General features: G+C 36.2%; 4 protein-coding genes across 4 annotated transcripts; 1 reads left to right on the forward strand and 3 right to left on the reverse strand.

Annotated features, from left to right (window-relative positions):
* The first annotated feature begins 425 nt into the window (after positions 1 to 425).
* On the forward strand, positions 426 to 6718 carry LOC136813122 (small nuclear ribonucleoprotein F-like). The gene is made up of 4 exons (XM_067069651.1): positions 426 to 504; positions 5076 to 5204; positions 5906 to 5970; positions 6186 to 6718. The coding sequence occupies exons 1-4, from the start codon at positions 499 to 501 to the stop codon at positions 6247 to 6249; spliced, it is 264 nt and encodes an 87-aa protein (XP_066925752.1). The 5' UTR covers positions 426 to 498; the 3' UTR covers positions 6250 to 6718.
* Positions 6719 to 7474: 756 nt separating this feature from the next.
* On the reverse strand, positions 7475 to 11497 carry LOC136812926 (testis-specific serine/threonine-protein kinase 3-like). The gene is made up of 9 exons (XM_067069436.1): positions 11254 to 11497; positions 10706 to 10974; positions 10160 to 10215; positions 9825 to 9975; positions 9196 to 9278; positions 8782 to 8882; positions 8383 to 8532; positions 7881 to 7928; positions 7475 to 7747 (listed from the first exon to the last, which is right to left on the reverse strand). The coding sequence occupies exons 1-9, from the start codon at positions 11413 to 11415 to the stop codon at positions 7508 to 7510; spliced, it is 1260 nt and encodes a 419-aa protein (XP_066925537.1). The 5' UTR covers positions 11416 to 11497; the 3' UTR covers positions 7475 to 7507.
* Positions 11498 to 12668: 1171 nt separating this feature from the next.
* LOC136813124 (aurora kinase C-like) lies at positions 12669 to 16843 on the reverse strand. Its single transcript, XM_067069653.1, has 9 exons — positions 16744 to 16843; positions 16197 to 16465; positions 15654 to 15709; positions 15318 to 15468; positions 14631 to 14713; positions 14206 to 14306; positions 13386 to 13535; positions 13048 to 13095; positions 12669 to 12918 (listed from the first exon to the last, which is right to left on the reverse strand). Exons 2-9 carry the CDS (start codon positions 16448 to 16450, stop codon positions 12673 to 12675), a joined length of 1089 nt encoding a protein of 362 aa, XP_066925754.1. The 5' UTR covers positions 16451 to 16465; positions 16744 to 16843; the 3' UTR covers positions 12669 to 12672.
* Positions 16844 to 18037: 1194 nt separating this feature from the next.
* On the reverse strand, positions 18038 to 22510 carry LOC136813123 (testis-specific serine/threonine-protein kinase 3-like). Its single transcript, XM_067069652.1, has 9 exons — positions 21967 to 22510; positions 21492 to 21760; positions 21189 to 21244; positions 20856 to 21006; positions 20121 to 20203; positions 19696 to 19796; positions 18875 to 19024; positions 18538 to 18585; positions 18038 to 18408 (listed from the first exon to the last, which is right to left on the reverse strand). The coding sequence occupies exons 1-9, from the start codon at positions 22126 to 22128 to the stop codon at positions 18163 to 18165; spliced, it is 1266 nt and encodes a 421-aa protein (XP_066925753.1). The 5' UTR covers positions 22129 to 22510; the 3' UTR covers positions 18038 to 18162.
* Between the last annotated feature and the right edge of the window lie 1062 nt (positions 22511 to 23572).

The following is a 23572-nucleotide window of genomic DNA, read 5'->3' on the forward strand; positions in this document are numbered from 1 at the left end:
CGCTAAAATTTCTAATCCATATGGTTGTTAGATCTATATGGCCTTATATGAATATAATGTTCGTTTTATGTCCTCTGTATCAAAATTTTCAGGCATCAGGATTAGAGTCAAGAAAAGGCACCAACGTAAAACCCAATTAACGCAATCGAACACAATAGAATATTACCCAGAAATATCAGCCGTTCGATTGAGGCTAGGTGTAATCGCGCTAAGACTCTTTCTACACTTGATCGATTATACACGCATAGTAAGCGAGACAAAAATTGGTGTTATGAAAACTAAAAAAAAAGTTGGTACTATATAAAAAAAGATGGTATTATAATAAAAAATGTTGGTATTATAAAAAAAAGTTGGTATTATAAAAAAAAGTTGGTATTATAAAAAAAAAGTTAGTATTAAAAAGCCTTTTGGCGCGCCATAATTGCGAGACGGGACACAAAAAGGAACGTGCTTTGGAAAGTTTTGAAGCGAAGGTCCAAGCCAAGTACAACGAAAGATATGGCTGTAAGTATTTGTTTTATCTCGCTTTCCAACAATGAGACAATTCCTAAAATGTGAGTATGAACGATGAGAAAATGTTACATTTTAACCATCTTGATTTACCTGTGGAGATGGGGGATTCCTACCTATAGTCCTATCATCATCACAGTCAGTCAGTCTAAACTTAAACTTCTATATCAGGATTAGAAACTAGGCTAGTCTTACCTCTTTTTTCTTTTCCTTTAAAACAATACAATTGGCTATTCCAAAAAAAAATTGTACAGGGGTATTGACGAACTTTTTTCACTAACCCCCCTGGAAATTTTGGATAACAAACTTGGAAATTAGGGGTCGACACCCCTGCCCTGGAAAGTGAAATTTTGTGAAAAAGGGCCTGGAAAATAACTATTGATGTCAGTTTAGGAGGAGAGAACCCCCTGGAAAGCTTCAATAACCCCCTTGGAAAATCTGAAAAAGGAACAAAAACCCCTTGGAAAATCAAAGTTCAGACCCCCTGGAAAAGTTTGTCAATACTGCCGTGTATGGTTTAAAAATGGAATAGCCCAATGCTGACAAGTTGACACAACACCTGTGTACATGTACATTGACAAGTAATCCTTTAGAGAAGTTTATATTGAAATCTGCAACAAAAACGAAAGTGGTCTCTTCTACTGATTGCTTCCCTTCCAGCGCTCCTTCGCACAGTCTGGGAAATCCTCTCAATTGCACGCTATGTTCCGAGGGCGTAAGCGCGTAATTGCATGGTTAAAATTTACGCCCGCTCCCGCCCCGGTTGAAATTGCTTAGGGATTTCAAATGGTTCAGAATTCTCTAATTCGGGCGAAGGCATGGTTTAACGGGCAATCCATTTTTACGGAATCTTCTTCTACGATAAATTTTGAGTAAAACTGCCCTAGGCTTTTGAAATTCAACAGAGCTTTCGGAAGGAATTACGTGTCAAAAATATAGGAAATTTTAAAGCTTGCAATTACACGCTTACCGCAAAAGCCGTCACCCGTCAATCTTGCTTAACACTTACCGCCCGTTTCAGAACAATTTCGATAAGCATGTAATTACACGCTTAAAAATTCTGCCATTTTGATAACCGTGCAATTGCGCGCTTACGGCCTCGGAACATAAGCGTGCAATTGAGAGGATTTCCCAGACTGTCGCAGCTGTTTATCAAATTTCCACCAATGAGGTTGTCGCATTTCAAACGGCCCTTCTTTTTGGCACCCGTGGCCTCTCAGTGCCTTGCACGACGGGCAGCTGTAAAATCCCCCACCCTTCATATATTTGTTTCAATCTGTGACCCGTGGCTTACTTAGCTTAAGTTTTTTCTCATCTTCAATTTACTGAAGAAAGCGGGAATTTGACGCGAGAGTTAGATTGTCAACAAAGTCCCGTAAAAAATCATTGAATAAAAGATGAACTTAAAATTTTAAATATTTTCATTTTGAAGAATAGGCGCAAAAAAGTGAAACATAGAAAAGTTTCATTTTTCATTGCTTTACAGTAATCAAAATGGGGAATTTCGAAAATTTTCTATGTTTAGTTTTTTGCACAAACCCCTGTAACTATGGGTGAGCACCCCGTTGCTAAGATGTTGGCTTGAAATCGAAAATGAAATCACTCAAAGTAAAATCAGCCTGTAATCGCAATCCCGTAATCTTGCATATACGAGTTTAAGTCTATACTGTCAGTCAGGAGTTTTGGCCTAATTAGGAAAGCATTTTACAATTTTCCCGAATTTCCTAATTAGGAAAGGCCTTCCTTATTAGGAAAGGAAAGACCCAATAAAACCCTCTCTACATGATGCAGAAACAAAATTTCAAAATGTATCCGGGGCTTTAACGCTTTGAAATTTCCTAACTAGGAAAGTTATTCGTTCCGGGCGGTATATCTCAACGCTCTGCCCATGAGAGATCATATTTTTAATCAAGGGTCCCCCCTTTACTAACAGTTTTTTCGAAGTCTGAAAATCAAATATCTGAGGCTACCAACGAATTCAGCGTGAAACGTAGATGAAAAAAATGGGGTTATTTGTTAAGTTTCGACCACCTGGTGCCGAGAAATGGCATTTTTAAGACAAAAAATCAATGTTTTTGGCATTTTCCGATGCCGTCAGCATTTTTCTAGAGGGATTTTCAGAAAAAATCACTCTCACGACCGGATAGCCCTGAATTAGTAGTATCCAAAAATGGTATGGTTTGTCAGTTTTCGATGTCTAGATAGATCTCAAGATATTTTGGTTTAAATATTGAAAATTATCGATATTTTTTGCTGAGTCAGCAGTTTTTCAGCATATTTACCCACCTTAAAAATGAAATATCTCAAGATCAGAACATCAAAAGTTAACAAACCATACCATTTTCGGATACTACTAATTCAGGGCTATCCAGCTGTGGGAAGGCCTTGATAAGTTCTATCGATTAACTAAAATTCGATTCACTTGAAAACTGCAGGAGATTCGAAGGGCAATTTTTTTTTGTCAATTCTACAGCCTATTAGGAGCATAATATCAAAAGCTGGTCTACTTCGCTAATTTATTCATTCGTTTATCTATTGCTTTATCTATTTCGCTACTTTATTCATTTGTTTATCTATTACTTTATCAACTCGCTACTTTATTCACTCGTTTATCTATTGCTTTATCTACTCGCTACTTCAAAACTTCACTATACTTTGCTTTGTCTATAATCTCTTACTTTAACTCTTACTTCGCTGTTCTCGAGAAATGAATTGAAGATACTTTCGCATTTTCTTCCAAACAACATCGCAAAATACTAAAAATGTTTCACAAACAGTGAAAAAATTTCACCTGCGGCGCTCCTCTGTTACCTCGCTTCACTCGGAAAAATAGCAAAGCTCCTAAAGTTTATAATTCGAACCCTGCCGGAGTTTTCCGGAGCAGCTAAAAAAAACTATTTTCTCTCCAGAAAGTTCCAGAGCTTTTCCGGTGCTTCCGGAGCAATTGATTTTTAATGCATTCTAAAAAAACGTTTAATTTAAACATGGTTACATGGTTACAAAAAATATTTGTCTCCAGCGCCCAGGTGATGAACTTTGGTCAAAAACAAAAAAATTATCACTCGTGTCACTTGAGTTGAAAACATCGTTGATAAGAAAATATGCATGGCTGGTTTTTATATTATAAGATACTTAGATAAGTATAAAGTATAAGTCCAGATGTATCTTTCGCAATTGTGAAGCTGATTTTTTTTAAATACCGTAAATCACCGATTAAGCGCCCCGCTTGAATTCGCGCCCCGCTCGAATAAGCGCCCCCAGTTAGTTAAAATAATTTTATAAGCGCCCCGCTCAAATAAGCGCCCCGCTCAAATAAGCGCCCCGCTCAAATAAGCGCCCCCCCCTTTGAATAAGCGCCCCCTCGGGAGCGCCCCCCCCGCCCCAGGGAGGGGCGCTTATTCAAATTGGTGGCCTAGGCTAATTTCCGGGATAAGAATTTCTCTTCAGATGATTAACAGTCGAAAAAAATTGGAACAAAAATAAAAATCAAGGTCTTTTAGCTTTCTTTTTTTTCTGTTTCTTTTTCTTCAGATTCGTTTCTTCAGCTTGCTTTCAGTTATATCAATGCCGATAATCTTTTTCTTCTTTTCTAACTTCTCAAGCAAGACTTGAGCAAAAAGTTTATCGTCGGTAATTGCTGTATATTTAACAGGAACCACAAGTCCGATTTCATCCTTTTTTGAAGTTAAGTTTAAGCAGATTCCGAATTTGTTGATATACGAATTTCTGAAATAAAAAATAAGCGCCCCGCTTGAATAAGCGCCCCCCTCAGAGCCTGAAAAATTAAATAAGCGCCCGGGCGCTTAATCGGTGATTTACGGTATGCGTGTACGCAGTTAATTTTCATATGATTAGCACAGCGAGCGCTGTCATGTACCGTCAACTGCTCTAACTTGGGACTATCTGACAAAACATGGGTTGGCAATTCTGCCACCATTTCACCGAACCTCCAAAGTCATTTGATTTGTTTTGATTTGAGTTAATAAACGGCGTATTAAAAAATACACGATTTCTCTTTTGCACCAAATAGGCTTTTAAATCGAAATATTAAAAAGTCCACAGTGGAACACACGAGTGTCTGGAACAAAGAAGAACAAATTAGTGGCGTTTGACGTCACTCGCGCGGCTAGTTACACACTCGTTATTTGTTAATCCCATCAGGCAATAGGCTCTAGTTCTCCAATCGGCATCCGGACATTTTGAATGAAAACAAAAAAGTTTAAAAGGGCGCGCAGTTCAGTGAAAGTTATCGTGACATGTTATGACATAAGTGACATAAAAGTGCTTACTGTACTATAGAACCCAGAATTTTTTGCCGACGCAGGTTAATTTAATATTTTATTTAATTGTTTTTTTTATTTTATTTTTACGGCTCTTTTTTTTGCGGCTCATTATTTTTACGGCTTATTATTTTAAAATGACACAAGTTATTTGTGATGGTCACACTATTGAGTCAATGTCAACAAGGGGTGAAATTTAGGTCCAGTATCGGTGATATCAAAAGTTCATGACTGACATACCTGTATGAAGTTTTGAATTTGAACATTATAAAATTTATTTTTTAGCAACAACTTCCATTGAATCCAAAACCCTTTTTGAATGGACTGACCGGCAAGGCAGTGATGGTCAAACTGAAATGGGGAATGGAGTACAAAGGTTATCTTGTTTCAGTTGACAACTACATGAACATGCAGGTATGAACTTCCTTCTGCTTCTCTATAACATTTTTGTTTGAAAGATTCAGCTGCAGTGAAAATTTCAATCACTTTTTTGCGGTTGTTAAACTACCACAATACTCAATTTGAATTCAGTTTTAAAACTCAATATTTGAAAAATTTTACTATTGTGTTAGCAACATGCCAAAGATTATGTAAGAAGTGGGGCAAAATAAAAAATTGTCCCGTTTTTTGATAAGCAATCCTTGAAAAATAAACTTTTCACAGGGCATCAAAGGGGTCTTGTGACAAATTTCAAGGCCTTTCATTGGTATTGATTGCTCCAAGAGGTTACGTAATTGTTGGAAACTCAATTTTTAATGTGAAAAATGGCCAGTGCCAAAAGTGCTTGAAATTTTTCCCGAGCTAGCATCTCTTGCCATGTACACGTTTTTAATAAGCATACAGTAGGGTAAATTTTTGTAAGCCTTGTTATGCTTGGCAAAATGAATTTATGGAGTCTCGAATATATGTTTATACCATACTTATGGTGAATTTACACATTATGCAGGTTTTTTTTTGCAGTTTCGGAGATTAAATGCTTTGAAATTTTGTAAACTAGGGCTCATCACATGCTTAGGCACTTGCTTAAGATCTTCTAATAGATTTGAGCCTGGACTTGCTTATAAGCGTTATGCATATAAAAAACGTGTTCTTTAGCACTTTATTTCTTTTTTCAGATCGCCAATTCAGAAGAATTTATTGATGGACAGATGACAGGAAATTTAGGAGAAATTTTGATAAGGTATCTATTCTTCACCTAGATGATCTCCCTATACGAGCCCCCTCGAGTATTAAAATTTTCAAAAGATTTGGTGCTTAGTGTTTTTTGCCTGAGCCTACACATACTGTTAATTGTTGATAAGCGTTGCTGAAAAACATTCCTTCGCTATGGGCAAGCAAACATTTGAAACGTTTTTGCCAAAATGAATACATTCTAATATTTCTCTTTTTATACAGATGTAACAATGTTTTGTACATACGTGGTGTTGACGATGATGATGAGGGCGGTGATGGAATGTAAGCGCCCCAACGCCCCTACACGGGAGAGAAAGATATTGTAAGAAAAGACTTTTGGTAAACATTATTACAAAATTTGGAGATCTACAACACTATGAGAGACAATATAATAGATTTCTAGTTGATGACCATGGAATGACGAGTCATCTTTTTTATGAAACATCTTAAGATGAAATCTTTTTTTATTTTATCGGCTGTTTTGATTTTCTTTGAGAGGAAATCATGTGCATTTGTACTGTAAAAAAACTTTCTTTGACCACCTGTGGGAAATTGAATTGATCATACGACTTAAAAAAATATAGGTCTATCTTAACTTATGAGTTATTGAATAAATGTTTTCTGTAGCACTATGGAACGAGGGGCTTGAGTTAAGGGTAATTCAGCATAAGAAAGCTACATTATAGCCTTTTTACAATGTACATTTTATTTGCTAGGCATCAGATAGAGAATAAAAACGATTTTTGTTACAAGAACTTGAAAATTGATTATTTTTTTGTTGTTTCTTAATACAAATAATATGATAGATTGGAGAGAGTTGTCCTATAAGAATTTCTTGGTGATTCATCAAGCGGCTGACACCCGACATCGTATGATGACTTACTACTTCCACAAAATAAAAATTTTGAAGTATTATCCCAGTATAAATCATCAAGAGGGATAATTAATCCTGGAGAGGACTAGGTTACTGACATCCAATAACGAATTTGTGCTCCCTGCGGTTCTGAAGTGGTTTGTGATTCAGTCTAGGATTGGGTTGAACAAACAAAATGCACCTCTAAGAGTTTTTATATTCAGCCATCATAGAATGCACCCCTCTGACCTTAGGGAGGGGCTGAACCATTTTTGCTTGATTGGGGCTGTATTTTTCAAAAAATAATGGGGGCTAGCTTGCTAGGGGAGGCTGAGTGTTGTGTAATAGAACTGGGGGTAAAGCTGATAGGTTGAAGATATTTTAAATTATGTTAAAAATCTATGCTGTGGGGAAAGTTTTATCCTTCTTGAAAATTTGTTTTCCTATTTTCCTTAGCCTCCCCCCTGAAAAATGCTGGGGGCTGGACCCCAATGCACACTATGGCCATCTCTTCCTAAATGAAAAACCAAACGAAACGAACACATTGTTTTGTTTAGCATGTTGAAGAGTTTTTGTGGGGATTTATATTTTTTGAAGTGCCACCATAAGTAAAGATAAAATAAAACTATTTACAAAATTAATATAGATTTTAAAAAAACTATTTACAAATTTGAATATTTTTCGGGGGTTCTCATTCCCATAATTCCGTGGATGGAAAATGATGTCCATTTGGGAATTGAGGATTTGAAGCGGCGTTGTTTCTCAATATCTTCTCAAAAAATTTGTGTCCGAGAAGAACATTTTCGCTGTTGATTTTCTGCAAATCTGCTTTTTGTCTTTTTAATAAGATATTTGCTCTCTTGATATTATGGGCGAGATTGTTCATCATTTTGGCCATTTCGTCGCTAGCTTCTTGGGCAGTGGTCGGTATCTATGAGAAAATAAATTATCAGTTGTTTTTACTGTAGAAAAAAAAAGTACGGTAATTTTTTAGGAAATTACACTAAAAACTTCAATTCCTACTGAAAAGCGAAAAGTGCTAACATTTAAGAAAGTAAACTCACCTTTTCGTCTAGATCTTGTTGAACGATGACTTTGTAGCGAGATGGTTGCTAGAACATAGTTAGAATTAAATTATAAGCTTTGCGTCGGAAAGCACAATTTCGAAAATCTCGCGTGAATTTATTTTCGTTTACTCAGGCGAAAATGTGAACTTCATCTGGCGAAAAATATTCGATTATGTCTAGCGTAAATCGCTTTGAAATAATACGAGGGCTTACAAACAGTAGCGTAGACAGGAGGAGCGCAAAATTTATGTGGGAGAGCAGATTTTTATGACACTCTGATTATCTTTTTACATTATGAATAGAATAATCACAGTGTCATGAAAGTTTGCTCTCCTACACAAATTTTGCGCCCCTTCTGCCTACGCTACTGTAACAACATAACTATAAAAGACACTTGGACTAAAAATATATGGGAATTTGGGAAAAACCTTTTCTTATTTTTTTATTCTCGTTCATCTTAACAGGCTGAGATATGGCCAAAAAAATGACATTTTCTCACCTTTTCACTGATGCCAAGCTTCAATTTAAGGATTTTATTTTTATTTTCAGCTTCGGCTAACTCTTCTTTAAGAGCCTTTTTTCTATCCACCAAACAATCAAATTCTTTGATCATATTGTTGATCAACTCTATTTGTTTGATTGCGGGTTCCTAGAAAAGAAGTTTCAATGTTAATGATTTAATGATTTTACGTTATGGTTAAATCATTCAGATAAAAAAGGAGTATTTGGCGAAAATTGTTATCCAGTCGTGGGTGGAATGAAGTGTTTTTACAAATAAATAAATCAGCCGGTTGGAACTATTTTTTATAAGATCAGCAATGCAGAGTTTGTCATTTCCAAAATGTTTTGATGAAAATAAATTCTTATTCTTTTTTGCGGACACACTTTAGAAAATCACCTTATGAGAAGCCGAAAGCCAGGGGTGTCTTTGAATGTCACCAATGGTTGGTCTCAACGGTGGTTTGATACTCAAGAGCTTGGCCAAGAGATCAAGACATTCTAAAAGATGAATGTAAAGAATTAGGTTCAATCCAAGTGGTCGTTTTCATCGCAAGCAAAAAATGGCCCAGGAAAATCTTTAGAATGTCACAATTTTTCGGCTACTGTACAAATGAGTTAGGGCATGCAGGAGCCACTAAAATACCCTTTTTTGGGTCAGCGACAACAGAAAGTTGCTAAAATTCTTATTTTGTTGAAAAGTGCTAATACTGCCAGAGCTTCCTCCTAGTTCAGGGTTCGTCAGTACTGGGCCTCAAAAGTTCTCCAGGAATTGTAGAAATCATCCACTTGAACGAAATACCTTCAAACTTACCATTAGAGACGGACAAATTTTCTTTCCAAGAACCAACTTGTGGAAGGAACTCTCCAGTAAGAAAGGAATACAGGATAGCACCTCTAAAATTGAGAGAAAAAAATGAATTTTTTACAGAGAAAAAATCTTTAAAAAAAAGTGACCTGCTACAACCAATTTAAGATATATTCTATAGACCCCAATTTGACTCATCATTCAGGCTACAAATGACTTCTTTTTTCAGGTTCGGAAAATATCTGATAAGGCCGCAGATTCATTAAATTTTTGAAAAAATGAATATGTTAGGGTAGTCGATCCTATCGTCTACACAAGATCACTAAAAAAAGGGAATAGTTTAGGAGAGGCGTGATAAATTCGGGTGGAGTAAGCAGTGGCGGAGATGTTTACAGTCTTCCAAAACTCTACCGCCGCTATTCTTCCCGTTAACCGCCCTGAAGCCCTAACTCTTTCCCGCGTTTTCTGACTTTGGATCATTCCTTTATAATTTTTTTCTTTTCAGGGTGGAATTAAAAAATGATGAAATTTCACCGCGGCAAGTCTCATAAGTTGGCATATTCATAATGACACAGAGAGACCTACTGTTAGCTTTTCGAATAAAATTGACAATGTATTAAAACAGATCGACTTACAAACTCCACATATCGGCCTTGAAAGGATTGTACGGTTTGTAACTGATGAGCTTAACTCCACGCAGGACCTCTGGTGCCATATATTCCGGTGTTCCACAATAGGAATTACAAAGGTTGTCCGGAGATGATGGCATGATTGTAGTACCAAAGTCTGAAAAAATACGATTAAAAAGTTTTTAATCATCACACAGGGAATTGGTTCATTGACCTATTTCATAGGAATCGGTGCCTGCCTCTGTTACACGCTATTTTATATTTATTTAATTTACAGGGGGAATTGTAAAAAGGCATTTAGAGACGATCCTGAATTGCTTTAAAATGAATGGAAAACATACCCGAGATCTTAGCGATACCATTTCGGTCAATCAAGACGTTTTCTGGTTTCAAGTCTCTGAAAAACATGAAATGAATAGGTTTAATTTGTATAAAATTTTTCTTTTTAACAATGCTCCATGAACATTTTGAAAAACCCCAAAACTTTTCAAATCGGCTCCGTGTCATCGTATTGAAACCTAAGGGTGCTATGACCAAGTGCAAAAATATGACTTGATTTGATTGACAAATACTCTCGGGTACCTAATAGCCGGGGGGGCCCGCTAATTAATTTTTCGAAAATTTTCCACCCAGGACATTCTTATTCCAACCCCCCCGCTTATTGATTTTTGGGAAAAAAATTTCAGAAGTTCCCTCTTTTGCCCTAATTCTGCTGTATCAGCCTCCTTTTCGAACATTTTCCACCCAGGACATTTTTATTCCAACCCCCCCGCTTATTAAATTTTGAGATTTTTTCCAACCCCCCTGCTTATTCCAAACCCCCCCCCCCCGGCTATTAGGTACCCGAGAGTAGGCAGACATAACCAGCAATAGGTTCTTAAACTTACCGGTGGGCGATGCCCTTTACGTGCATTTGCTGCACGCCATCAGAAATCTGTTGAAAAATTTTCTTTACGTTAATTTTCTGGCTGTTGGTGAAATGTGTGATCAAGTCACCTCCAGTACAAAGTTCGATCACCAAGTAAACATGGTTTTCTCCGGTGAAGTATCTGAATAACTGGACAACGTTCCGACAGCCAGTCAGTTTTAGCATGCAACTCACTTCCCTTTCGAAGGTTTGAGAGCAGTTTGCTTTCTTCATTATTTTGATAGCAACCTTTAAATGGGAAAAAAAATTATGAAATTATTAAAAAGAAACACATTGCACTCGCAAAACCAACGAATAATCAATAACCCGTTTATTTAAAGACGTTATCAACAATCTTTGTTTTACTATTCAAAACTTATACTATAATCTCAGCTTTTTGGCATGATGATTGTCTGGGCAGTAGAATCTAGCGTCTATTATAGTCTAGCTAAAAATATTAGGGAAAGAAAGAAAAGCAACGAACGTATTGAATATAAAGCAATGAAAGTTGAGCAATTAATAACTTACTTGGTCACTGTGTCCAAAGGAGCGGAGCCTCTTGGCGAGAGTATCATTGGGGCAGTTAAAGTTCACGTACGACGCTTGTTTGACTTGCCCGTATCCTCCCTCGCCTAGACTCCGTCCCAGAACAAAACCATGCTGTAAACACTCGTGTGCTATACCACTCATTATTATAACAATTAATATCAATCGTTAAAGATTAATATGAACAAATCGATACTACTATTTCTCACGAAAAAGCGAGAAAAATCCTTCGAACGTCTATTCTCGAAGGTGGGTTGAAGTACGATAATTTTTCTTGGCAGTTTTCTTTCTATTAAGAATTTTTTTATTTGACGTCAAATAAATTTTTCAACTGACGTCAATTTTTAACATATTGAAAAAAGTGACGCCTTTCTTTCATTTCTCGTTCGGCATTCTGATATTCAAATGTTTTTGCTCTTTATCTTAGTCGCAAATATCCCTCGCTAGCTTTTTTATAAGATCGGCAATTCCAATCTTAATTGATATTCTTAAAGTATTCTCAAGGTCGGATCCAAATTCAACGTAAACTTAATGTGTTCCTTGAAGGAAAAAATGGCATTTTTGTGAAAGTGTGAGCCTGCCTTAAAACCCTCGAGAGAAAAAATTTATCTTAACACCCTTGTCTCACAGCCCCGGTGGAACTTTTTTCTTCAGTGGGAATAGAAATTTTATCGTTCAAATGTTTAAAAAATCCAGTGCAGATGGTTTTGGATTCCAACATTGAATTTCGAGCAGGGATGAACTAAAAGTGGATTTCCCAGTGGGGTTGAAATTACAGGTTTTTTTCCAACCCGAGACTAAATTTTCCAGTGGGTGGGGGTTCCAGCGGGTCTATAACACAGGGGTGTATCTTATGGAGGGCGAGATGGAGAGGACAATGAACAGAGAAATTACGACCTCTAAGACACCCCTTTCTCACAGGCCGCCCGGTGGAACTTTTTTCCAAGATTGGTGTTGAAAACTTTTATCAAAAAGGAAATATAAACTGTATATTGTTCCCAGCTAAAAAAATCCAGTTGGATGGATTTGGAAGACAATTTTCTCCATTGAATTTAAAATTGGGATTAAATGAAAGTCAGTTTCTGGGTTGGGCTGAAATTTTAGGGTATTTCTTTCCACCGGGGAAGAAACTTTGACTTTGTCCCACCGGGTCTATTACAGTTTCTTGGTTCTAAGAATTTTAATACTGAGTCATTTCTTTCTAAATTAAACATCAACCAGCTTAAATGCGGAACGAATGAAATTAAAAAATTATTTTGTTTAGCGTATTGAAGAGTTTTTGTGGGGATTTATATTTTTTTGAAGTGACACCATAATAAGTAAAGATAAAATAAAACAATTTACAAAATTAATATAGATTTAAAAAAACTATTTACAAATTTGAATATTTTTTGGAGGTTTTCATTCCCATAATTCCGTGGATGGAAAATGATGCCCATTTGGGAATTGAGGGTTTGAAGCATGTTGATGGTTGTTTCTCAGTATCTTCTCAAAAAATTTGTGTTCGAGAAGTACATTTTCTCTGTTCATTTTTTGCAAATCTGCTTTTTGTCTTTTTAATAAGATATTTGCTCTCTTGATATTATGGGCGAGATTGTTCATCATTTTGGCCATTTCGTCGCTAGCTTCTTGGGCAGTGATCGGCATCTATGAGAAAATAAATTATCAGTTGTTTTTACTGTAGAAAAAAAAGTACAGTAATTTCTTAGGAAACACTAAAAACTTCAATTCCTCCTTAAAAGCGAAAAGTGCTAACAGTTAAGAAATTGAACTCACCTTTTCGTCTAGATCTTGTTGGACGATGACTTTGTAGCGAGATGGTTGCTAGAACATTGTTAGAGATAAATTATAAGCTTTGCGTTGGAAAGTACAATTTCGAAAATCTCGTGTGGATTCATTTTTGTCTACTCATGCGAAAACGTGAAATTTCATTTCGCGAAAACTTATTCGATTAAGTCTAGCGTAAATCGCCTTGAAATAATATGAGGGCTTACAACATACTATAAAAGACACCTGGACTAAAAGTATATGGGAATCTGGGAAAAACGTCTTTTGTATTTTTATGCTCTCATTCATTTTAACAGAGGTATCGCGGAAAAATGACATTTTCTCACCTTTTCACTGATGCCAAGTTTCAATCTAAGGGTTTTATTTTTGTTTTCAGCTTCGGTTAACTCTTCTTTAAGAGCCTTTTTTCTATCCACCAAACAATCAAATTCTTTGACCATATTGTTGATCAACTCTATTTGCTTGATTGCGGGTTCCTAGAAAATAAGTTTCAATTTTAATGGTTTATTTTACGTCATGGTTAAATCATTCAGATAAAAAAGGGGTATTTGGCGAAAATTGTTATCCATTCGTGGATGGAATGAATTGTTGTTTTCACAAATACTTTAGACGTACAAACTTTCGCGATTTTTGCGAATTTTGGCCCTTTTCGCGAAAGTAAATGTCTTCAAAAATTCTAGAAAGGGCCATTCGCGAAAGTTTATGCTCTCGAAAATTTCTTGACAAAATAGAAAATCTGTAAAACTTCAAACTTTGAATAAAATGTAACTTTTATGGCACTTTTTAGCCTGCTAAAAGACTAATAAATCAAAGGAGAAATGTTTCAAGTCAATCCAAGATGTATTTGTCCCTCTAAGCCATTTTTTCATGTGAAAATTCTCATTTTGACGTCTTGATTGGCGAAAATTTATGCTCGCGAAAAATATTTTTCCGTTAAATTCGCGAAAGTAAATGTCGTGAATTTCGCGATTTTTCGCCCTCGCGAAAGTTCTGCTAGCAAAAGTTTGTACGCCTAAAGTAAATAAATCAGCCGGTTGGAACAATTTTTTATAAGATCAGCAATGCAGAGTTTGTCATTTCCAAAATATTTTGATGAAAATAAATTCTCATTCTTTTTTGCAGACACACTGTAGAAGATCACCATACCTTATGAGAAGCCGAAAGCCAGGGGTGTCTTTGAATGTCACCAATGGTTGGTCTCAACGATGGTTTGATATTCAAGAGCTTGGTCAAGAGTTCAAGACATTCTAAACAGCGATTGTAAAGAATAAAGTTCAATCTAAGTGGACTCTATACTTGGTCATTTTCATCGCCAGCAAAAAATGGCCCAGGAAAATCTTTAGAATGTCACAATTTTTCAACTACAAATGAGATTGGCTTTATCCTTCTATATTTTTCCGACTCCATTTTTGGGTCAGCAACAACAAAAATTCGCTAAAATCCAGTTTTTTGTTAAAATATGCTAATACTGCCAGACCTTATTCCTAGTTCAGGGTTCGTCAGTACTGGGCCCAAAATATCTCTAGGAACTGTAGAAATCACCCACTTGAACGAAATACCTTCAAACTTACCATTAGAGACGGACAAATTTTCTTTCCAAGAACCAACTTGTGGAAGGAACTCTCCAGTAAGAAAGGAATACAGGATAGCGCCTCTAAAATTGAGAGAAAAGTATAAAATTTTATACAGAGAATAAAACATAAAAAAAAATTATCACCCTTTATCTTCATACAAAAAACTTCAATTTTGCAAGTTTCTTTAGAAATGACCCGCTATCATCAACTTAGATATATTCTATAGACCCCAATTTAACTCATCATTCAGGCTACAAAATGACTTCTTTTTTCAGGTTCGGAAAATATCTGACAAGGCCGCAGATTCATTAATTTTTTTGTAAAAAATGAATATGTTAGGGTAGACGATCATATCGTCTACACAAGATCACTAAAAAAAAGGGAATAGTTTAGGAGAGGCGTGATAAATTCGGGTGGAGTAAGCAGTGGCGGAGATGTTTACAGTCTTCCAAAACTCTACCGCCGCTATTCTTCCCGTTAACCGCCCTGAAGCCCTAACTCTTTCCCGCGTTTTCTGACTTTGGATCATTCCTTTATAATTTTTTTCTTTTCAGGGTGGAATTAAAAAATGATGAAATTTCACCGCGGCAAGTCTCATAAGTTGGCATATTCATAATGACACAGAGAGACCTACTGTTAGCTTTTCGAATAAAATTGACAATGTATTAAAACAGATCGACTTACAAACTCCACATATCGGCCTTGAAAGGATTGTACGGTTTGTAACTGATGAGCTTAACTCCACGCAGGACCTCTGGTGCCATATATTCCGGTGTTCCACAATAGGAATTACAAAGGTTGTCCGGAGATGATGGCATGATTGTAGTACCAAAGTCTGAAAAAATACGATTAAAAAGTTTTTAATCATCACACAGGGAATTGGTTCAATTGACCTATTTCATAGGAATCGGTGCCTGCCTCTGTTACACGCTATTTTATATTTATTTAATTTACAGGGGGAATTGTAAAAAGGCATTTAGAGACGATCCTGAATTGCTTTAAAATGAATGGAAAACATACCCGAGATCTTAGCGATACCATTTCGGTCAATCAAGACGTTTTCTGGTTTCAAGTCTCTGAAAAACATGAAATGAATAGGTTTAATTTGTATAAAATTTTTCTTTTTAACAATGCTCCATGAACATTTTGAAAAACCCCAAAACTTTTCAAATCGGCTCCGTGTCATCGTATTGAAACCTAAGGGTGCTATGACCAAGTGCAAAATATGACTTGATTTGATTGACAAATACTCTCGGGTACCTAATAGCCGGGGGGGCCCGCTAATTAATTTTTCGAAAATTTTCCACCCAGGACATTCTTATTCCAACCCCCCCGCTTATTGATTTTTGGGAAAAAAATTTCAGAAGTTCCCTCTTTTGCCCTAATTCTGCTGTATCAGCCTCCTTTTCGAACATTTTCCACCCAGGACATTTTTATTCCAACCCCCCCGCTTATTAAATTTTGAGATTTTTCCAACCCCCCTGCTTATTCCAAAACCCCCCCCCCGGCTATTAGGTACCCGAGAGTAGGCAGACATAACCAGCAATAGGTTCTTAAACTTACCGGTGGGCGATGCCCTTTACGTGCATTTGCTGCACGCCATCAGAAATCTGTTGAAAAATTTTCTTTACGTTAATTTTCTGGCTGTTGGTGAAATGTGTGATCAAGTCACCTCCAGTACAAAGTTCGATCACCAAGTAAACATGGTTTTCTCCGGTGAAGTATCTGAATAACTGGACAACGTTCCGACAGCCAGTCAGTTTTAGCATGCAACTCACTTCCCTTTCGAAGGTTTGAGAGCAGTTTGCTTTCTTCATTATTTTGATAGCAACCTTTAAATGGGAAAAAAATTATGAAATTATTAAGAAGAAACACATTGCACTCGCAAAACCAACGAATAATCAATAACCCGTTTATTTAAAGACGTTATCAACAATCTTTGTTTTACTATTCAAAACTTATACTATAATCTCAGCTTTTTGGCATGATGATTGTCTGGGCAGTAGAATCTAGCGTCTATTATAGTCTAGCTAAAAATATTAGGGAAAGAAAGAAAAGCAACGAACGTATTGAATATAAAGCAATGAAAGTTGAGCAATTAATAACTTACTTGGTCACTGTGTCCAAAGGAGCGGAGCCTCTTGGCGAGAGTATCATTGGGGCAGTTAAAGTTCACGTACGACGCTTGTTGACTTGCCCGTATCCTCCCTCGCCTAGACTCCGTCCCAGAACAAAACCATGCTGTAAACACTCGTGTGCTATACCACTCATTATTATAACAATTAATATCAATCGTTAAAGATTAATATGAACAAATCGATACTACTATTTCTCACGAAAAAGCGAGAAAAATCCTTCGAACGTCTATTCTCGAAGGTGGGTTGAAGTACGATAATTTTTCTTGGCAGTTTTCTTTCTATTAAGAATTTTTTTATTTGACGTCAAATAAATTTTTCAACTGACGTCAATTTTTAACATATTGAAAAAAGTGACGCCTTTCTTTCATTTCTCGTTCGGCATTCTGATATTCAAATGTTTTTGCTCTTTATCTTAGTCGCAAATATCCCTCGCTAGCTTTTTTATAAGATCGGCAATTCCAATCTTAATTGATATTCTTAAAGTATTCTCAAGGTCGGATCCAAATTCAACGTAAACTTAATGTGTTCCTTGAAGGAAAAAATGGCATTTTTGTGAAAGTGTGAGCCTGCCTTAAAACCCTCGAGAGAAAAAATTTATCTTAACACCCTTGTCTCACAGCCCCGGTGGAACTTTTTTCTTCAGTGGGAATAGAAATTTTATCGTTCAAATGTTTAAAAAATCCAGTGCAGATGGTTTTGGATTCCAACATTGAATTTCGAGCAGGGATGAACTAAAAGTGGATTTCCCAGTGGGGTTGAAATTACAGGTTTTTTTCCAACCCGAGACTAAATTTTCCAGTGGGTGGGGGTTCCAGCGGGTCTATAACACAGGGGTGTATCTTATGGAGGGCGAGATGGAGAGGACAATGAACAGAGAAATTACGACCTCTAAGACACCCCTTTCTCACAGGCCGCCCGGTGGAACTTTTTTCCAAGATTGGTGTTGAAAACTTTTATCAAAAAGGAAATATAAACTGTATATTGTTCCCAGCTAAAAAAATCCAGTTGGATGGATTTGGAAGACAATTTTCTCCATTGAATTTAAAATTGGGATTAAATGAAAGTCAGTTTCTGGGTTGGGCTGAAATTTTAGGGTATTTCTTTCCACCGGGGAAGAAACTTTGACTTTGTCCCACCGGGTCTATTACAGTTTCTTGGTTCTAAGAATTTTAATACTGAGTCATTTCTTTCTAAATTAAACATCAACCAGCTTAAATGCGGAACGAATGAAATTAAAAAATTATTTTGTTTAGCGTATTGAAGAGTTTTTGTGGGGATTTATATTTTTTTGAAGTGACACCATAATAAGTAAAGATAAAATAAAACAATTTACAAAATTAATATAGATTTAAAAAAAACTATTTACAAATTTGAATATTTTTTGGAGGTTTTCATTCCCATAATTCCGTGGATGGAAAATGATGCCCATTTGGGAATTGAGGGTTTGAAGCATGTTGATGGTTGTTTCTCAGTATCTTCTCAAAAAATTTGTGTTCGAGAAGTACATTTTCTCTGTTCATTTTTTGCAAATCTGCTTTTTGTCTTTTTAATAAGATATTTGCTCTCTTGATATTATGGGCGAGATTGTTCATCATTTTGGCCATTTCGTCGCTAGCTTCTTGGGCAGTGATCGGCATCTATGAGAAAATAAATTATCAGTTGTTTTTACTGTAGAAAAAAAAGTACGGTAATTTCTTAGGAAACACTAAAAACTTCAATTCCTCCTTAAAAGCGAAAAGTGCTAACAGTTAAGAAATTGAACTCACCTTTTCGTCTAGATCTTGTTGGACGATGACTTTGTAGCGAGATGGTTGCTAGAACATTGTTAGAGATAAATTATAAGCTTTGCGTTGGAAAGTACAATTTCGAAAATCTCGTGTGGATTCATTTTTGTCTACTCATGCGAAAACGTGAATTTCATTTCGCGAAAACTTATTCGATTAAGTCTAGCGTAAATCGCCTTGAAATAATATGAGGGCTTACAACATACTATAAAAGACACCTGGACTAAAAGTATATGGGAATCTGGGAAAAACGTCTTTTGTATTTTTATGCTCTCATTCATTTTAACAGAGGTATCGCGGAAAAATGACATTTTCTCACCTTTTCACTGATGCCAAGTTTCAATCTAAGGGTTTTATTTTTGTTTTCAGCTTCGGTTAACTCTTCTTTAAGAGCCTTTTTTCTATCCACCAAACAATCAAATTCTTTGACCATATTGTTGATCAACTCTATTTGCTTGATTGCGGGTTCCTAGAAAATAAGTTTCAATTTTAATGGTTTATTTTACGTCATGGTTAAATCATTCAGATAAAAAAGGGGTATTTGGCGAAAATTGTTATCCATTCGTGGATGGAATGAATTGTTGTTTTCACAAATACTTTAGACGTACAAACTTTCGCGATTTTTGCGAATTTTGGCCCTTTTCGCGAAAGTAAATGTCTTCAAAAATTCTAGAAAGGGCCATTCGCGAAAGTTTATGCTCTCGAAAATTTCTTGACAAAATAGAAAATCTGTAAAACTTCAAACTTTGAATAAAATGTAACTTTTATGGCACTTTTTAGCCTGCTAAAAGACTAATAAATCAAAGGAGAAATGTTTCAAGTCAATCCAAGATGTATTTGTCCCTCTAAGCCATTTTTTCATGTGAAAATTCTCATTTTGACGTCTTGATTGGCGAAAATTTATGCTCGCGAAAAATATTTTTCCGTTAAATTCGCGAAAGTAAATGTCGTGAATTTCGCGATTTTTCGCCCTCGCGAAAGTTTCTGCTAGCAAAAGTTTGTACGCCTAAAGTAAATAAATCAGCCGGTTGGAACAATTTTTTATAAGATCAGCAATGCAGAGTTTGTCATTTCCAAAATATTTTGATGAAAATAAATTCTCATTCTTTTTTGCAGACACACTGTAGAAGATCACCATACCTTATGAGAAGCCGAAAGCCAGGGGTGTCTTTGAATGTCACCAATGGTTGGTCTCAACGATGGTTTGATATTCAAGAGCTTGGTCAAGAGTTCAAGACATTCTAAACAGCGATTGTAAAGAATAAAGTTCAATCTAAGTGGACTCTATACTTGGTCATTTTCATCGCCAGCAAAAAATGGCCCAGGAAAATCTTTAGAATGTCACAATTTTTCAACTACAAATGAGATTGGCTTTATCCTTCTATATTTTTCCGACTCCATTTTTGGGTCAGCAACAACAAAAATTCGCTAAAATCCAGTTTTTTGTTAAAATATGCTAATACTGCCAGACCTTATTCCTAGTTCAGGGTTCGTCAGTACTGGGCCCAAAATATCTCTAGGAACTGTAGAAATCACCCACTTGAACGAAATACCTTCAAACTTACCATTAGAGACGGACAAATTTTCTTTCCAAGAACCAACTTGTGGAAGGAACTCTCCAGTAAGAAAGGAATACAGGATAGCGCCTCTAAAATTGAGAGAAAAGTATAAAATTTTATACAGAGAATAAAACATACAAAAAAAATTATCACCCTTTATCTTCATACAAAAAACTTCAATTTTGCAAGTTTCTTTAGAAATGACCCGCTATCATCAACTTAGATATATTCTATAGACCCCAATTTGACTCATCATTCAGGCTACAAAATGACTTCTTTTTTCAGGTTCGGAAAATATCTGACAAGGCCGCAGATTCATTAATTTTTTTGTAAAAAATGAATATGTTAGGGTAGACGATCATATCGTCTACACAAGATCACTAAAAAAAAGGGAATAGTTTAGGAGAGGCGTGATAAATTCGGGTGGAGTAAGCAGTGGCGGAGATGTTTACAGTCTTCCAAAACTCTACCGCCGCTATTCTTCCCGTTAACCGCCCTGACGCCCTAACTCTTTCCCGCGTTTTCTGACCTCTAAACGGACGATATAGCATCGTCTAATGTTAGGGTCAACTTTGGGTCATTTCTTTATAATTTTTTTCTTTTCAGGGTGGAATTAAAAAATGATGAAATTTCGCCCCGGCAAGTCTCATAAGTTGGCATATTCATAATGACAAAGAGAGACCTACACATGTTAGCTTTTCGAATAAAATTGACAATGTATTAAAACATAGATCGACTTACAAACTCCACATATCGGCCTTGAAAGGATTGTACGGTTTGTAACTGATGAGCTTAACTCCACGCAAGACCTCTGGTGCCATATATTCCGGTGTTCCACAATAGGAATTACAAAGGTTGTCCGGAAATGATGGCATGATTGTAGTACCAAAGTCTGAAAAAATACGATTTTAAAGTTTTTAATCATCACACAGGGAATTGGTTCAATTGACCAATTTAATAGGAATTGGTGCCTCTGTTACATGCTATTTTCTATTCATTTAATTTACATGGGGGGATTGTACAAAGGCATTTAGAGACGATCCTGAATTGCTTTAAAATGAATGGAAAACATACCTGAGATCTTAGCGATACCATTTCGGTCAATCAAGACGTTTTCTGGTTTCAAGTCTCTGAAAAACATGAAATGAATAGGTTTAATTTGTATAAAATTCTTCTTTTTAACAATGCTCCATGAACATTTTGAAAAACCCCAAAACTGTTCAAATCGACTCCGTGTCACCGTATTGAAACCTATGATACATACAGTCATTTAGGATGATCAGTTCAGCGTGCAAAAATATGACTTGATTTGAGTGAGTGTCACCACATCGAAAGACAAATAGGCAGACATCACCAGCAATAGGTTCTTAAACTTACCGGTGGGCGATGCCCTTTGCGTGCATTTGCTGCACGCCATCAGCTATCTGTTGAACAATTTTCTTTACGTTAATTTTCTGGCTGTTGGTAAAATGTGTGATCAAGTCACCTCCAGTACAAAGTTCGATCACCAAGTAAACATGGTTTTCTCCGGTGAAGTATCTGAATAACTGGACAACGTTCCGACAGCCAGTCAGTTTTAGCATGCAACTCACTTCCCTTTCAAAGGTTTGAGAGCAGTTTGCTTTCTTCATGATTTTGATAGCAACCTTTAAATGGGAAAAAAAATTATGAAATTATTAAGAAGAAACACATTGCACTCGCAAAACCAACGAATAATCAATAACCCGGTTATTTAAAGACGTTATCAACAATCTTTGTTTTACTGGTCAAAACCTATATAATCTGAGCTTTTTGGCGTGATGATTGTCTGGGCAGTAGAATCTAGTGTCTATTAGTGTCTATATTAACTTACTTGGTCACTGTGTCCTAAGGAGCGGAGCCTCTTGGCGAGAGGATCATCGGGGCAGTTAAAGTTCACGTAAGACGCTTGTTTGACTTGCCCGTATCCTCCCTCGCCTAGGCTCCGTCCCAGAACAAAACCATGCTGTAAACACTCGTGTGCTATACCACTCATTATTATAACAATCAATATCAATCGTTACAGATCAATATGAACAAATCGTTACTACTATTTCTCACGAAAAAGCGAGAAAAATCCTTCGAGCGTCTATTCTCAAAGGTGGTTCAAAGTACGATAGTTTTTCTTGGCAGCTTTTCTTTTTTCTATGAAGCATTTTTTTATTTGACGTCAAATAAGTTTTTCAACTGACGTCAATTTTGAAAAGTCTTTCTTTTAGCATTTATCTGTATTTTGAGAAAATCGTTGCTATGTAGTTTATCACTAACCCGGTGATATATTTCAACGTGATAGGACAATTGCACCCGAGATAATTATAACGCCCAAAAATCTCACGAATCGGCCTCCTTTTCACCCGATTTCTTTCTTTTCCCCAGGGCCTATTCAGGGCCTTCGCGAAATACGCGAAGTGTACTCCACTTAGGGAGAAATTTACGATTTTTCAAAGTGGAATTTTAAAGATGAGAAAATGAAAATGTAAGACACAAATTGCTGCAGAGGATTAAAAGAACTACAAAAGTTTATTTCATTATCCAAAATAATATATTAAAATAAAATTCAAAAAGTTAATAATTTATTCAAACTGCTAGTTAATAATAGTATCCTTTTAAAAAATGCGATGAAATACAAAGATAAAAAAATGTTTAAATGCTTGCTTTGACAAAACGTTAAATTTTGGCTTAGCCAAACCATTTTCATTTCCTTCAGAAGTTTCATGTTTGAAGAGCTTCTGGACGTCGTAAAGTGTTTAGGCAGATCAGAAAATCATTATTTTATTTTTTATGATTTCTCACTTTGTTTGTATACTAAATTTGCCCAGACTTTCAGCCTTACTTTTTTTAGAATTGTTTCATAAAAATGTTGGTAAGATTTACATTTGAAGACTTCTATATAAGCTATATGACACACGTACATTTAAGGTTAAGGGGTGGTACAGAAAAAGCCCCCTCCCTAGCCTGAACCACCCCTGAAATCCTAGTATTAGCGAGTTTATGTAATCGAGGTAAATCGAGGGGGGCCGTGTAAAGCAAAGTTGACATGGGGCCAAAATCACCGTCCACTTTGCTCGACGACGGTAATAACACCAAAATTAGGTTAGGTGAGCAAAGGCGATATAGAGCCGTACATCAACTATAGACTTTGTTTTGTATCGATTTCACTTACCGTCGCCCTCGATATCCTTCGATACAAAAACTCAGTATTGATAGAGTTAAGAACTTACTAATCAAATTTAACTGTCATGAAAGCTCGAAGAATGAGCTCCATCAAAAATATACAAATTACATATAGACCTTTCACAATAAATTATTATAGGGTCAATCAAACATCGACCAGAATTATGCGTTAAGAAAATTCATTCTAAAAATTCATACTGTAGCATAACATTAGCATTACATTAGCTAGAACCCTCTTTTGCACAGTAGTGTAAGGCTGCACTTCA

This window comes from Clytia hemisphaerica, unplaced genomic scaffold, assembly GCF_902728285.1.
Source record: "Clytia hemisphaerica strain Z4C2 unplaced genomic scaffold, Clytia hemisphaerica genome assembly, whole genome shotgun sequence".
NCBI classification, from domain to species: domain Eukaryota; kingdom Metazoa; phylum Cnidaria; class Hydrozoa; order Leptothecata; family Clytiidae; genus Clytia; species Clytia hemisphaerica.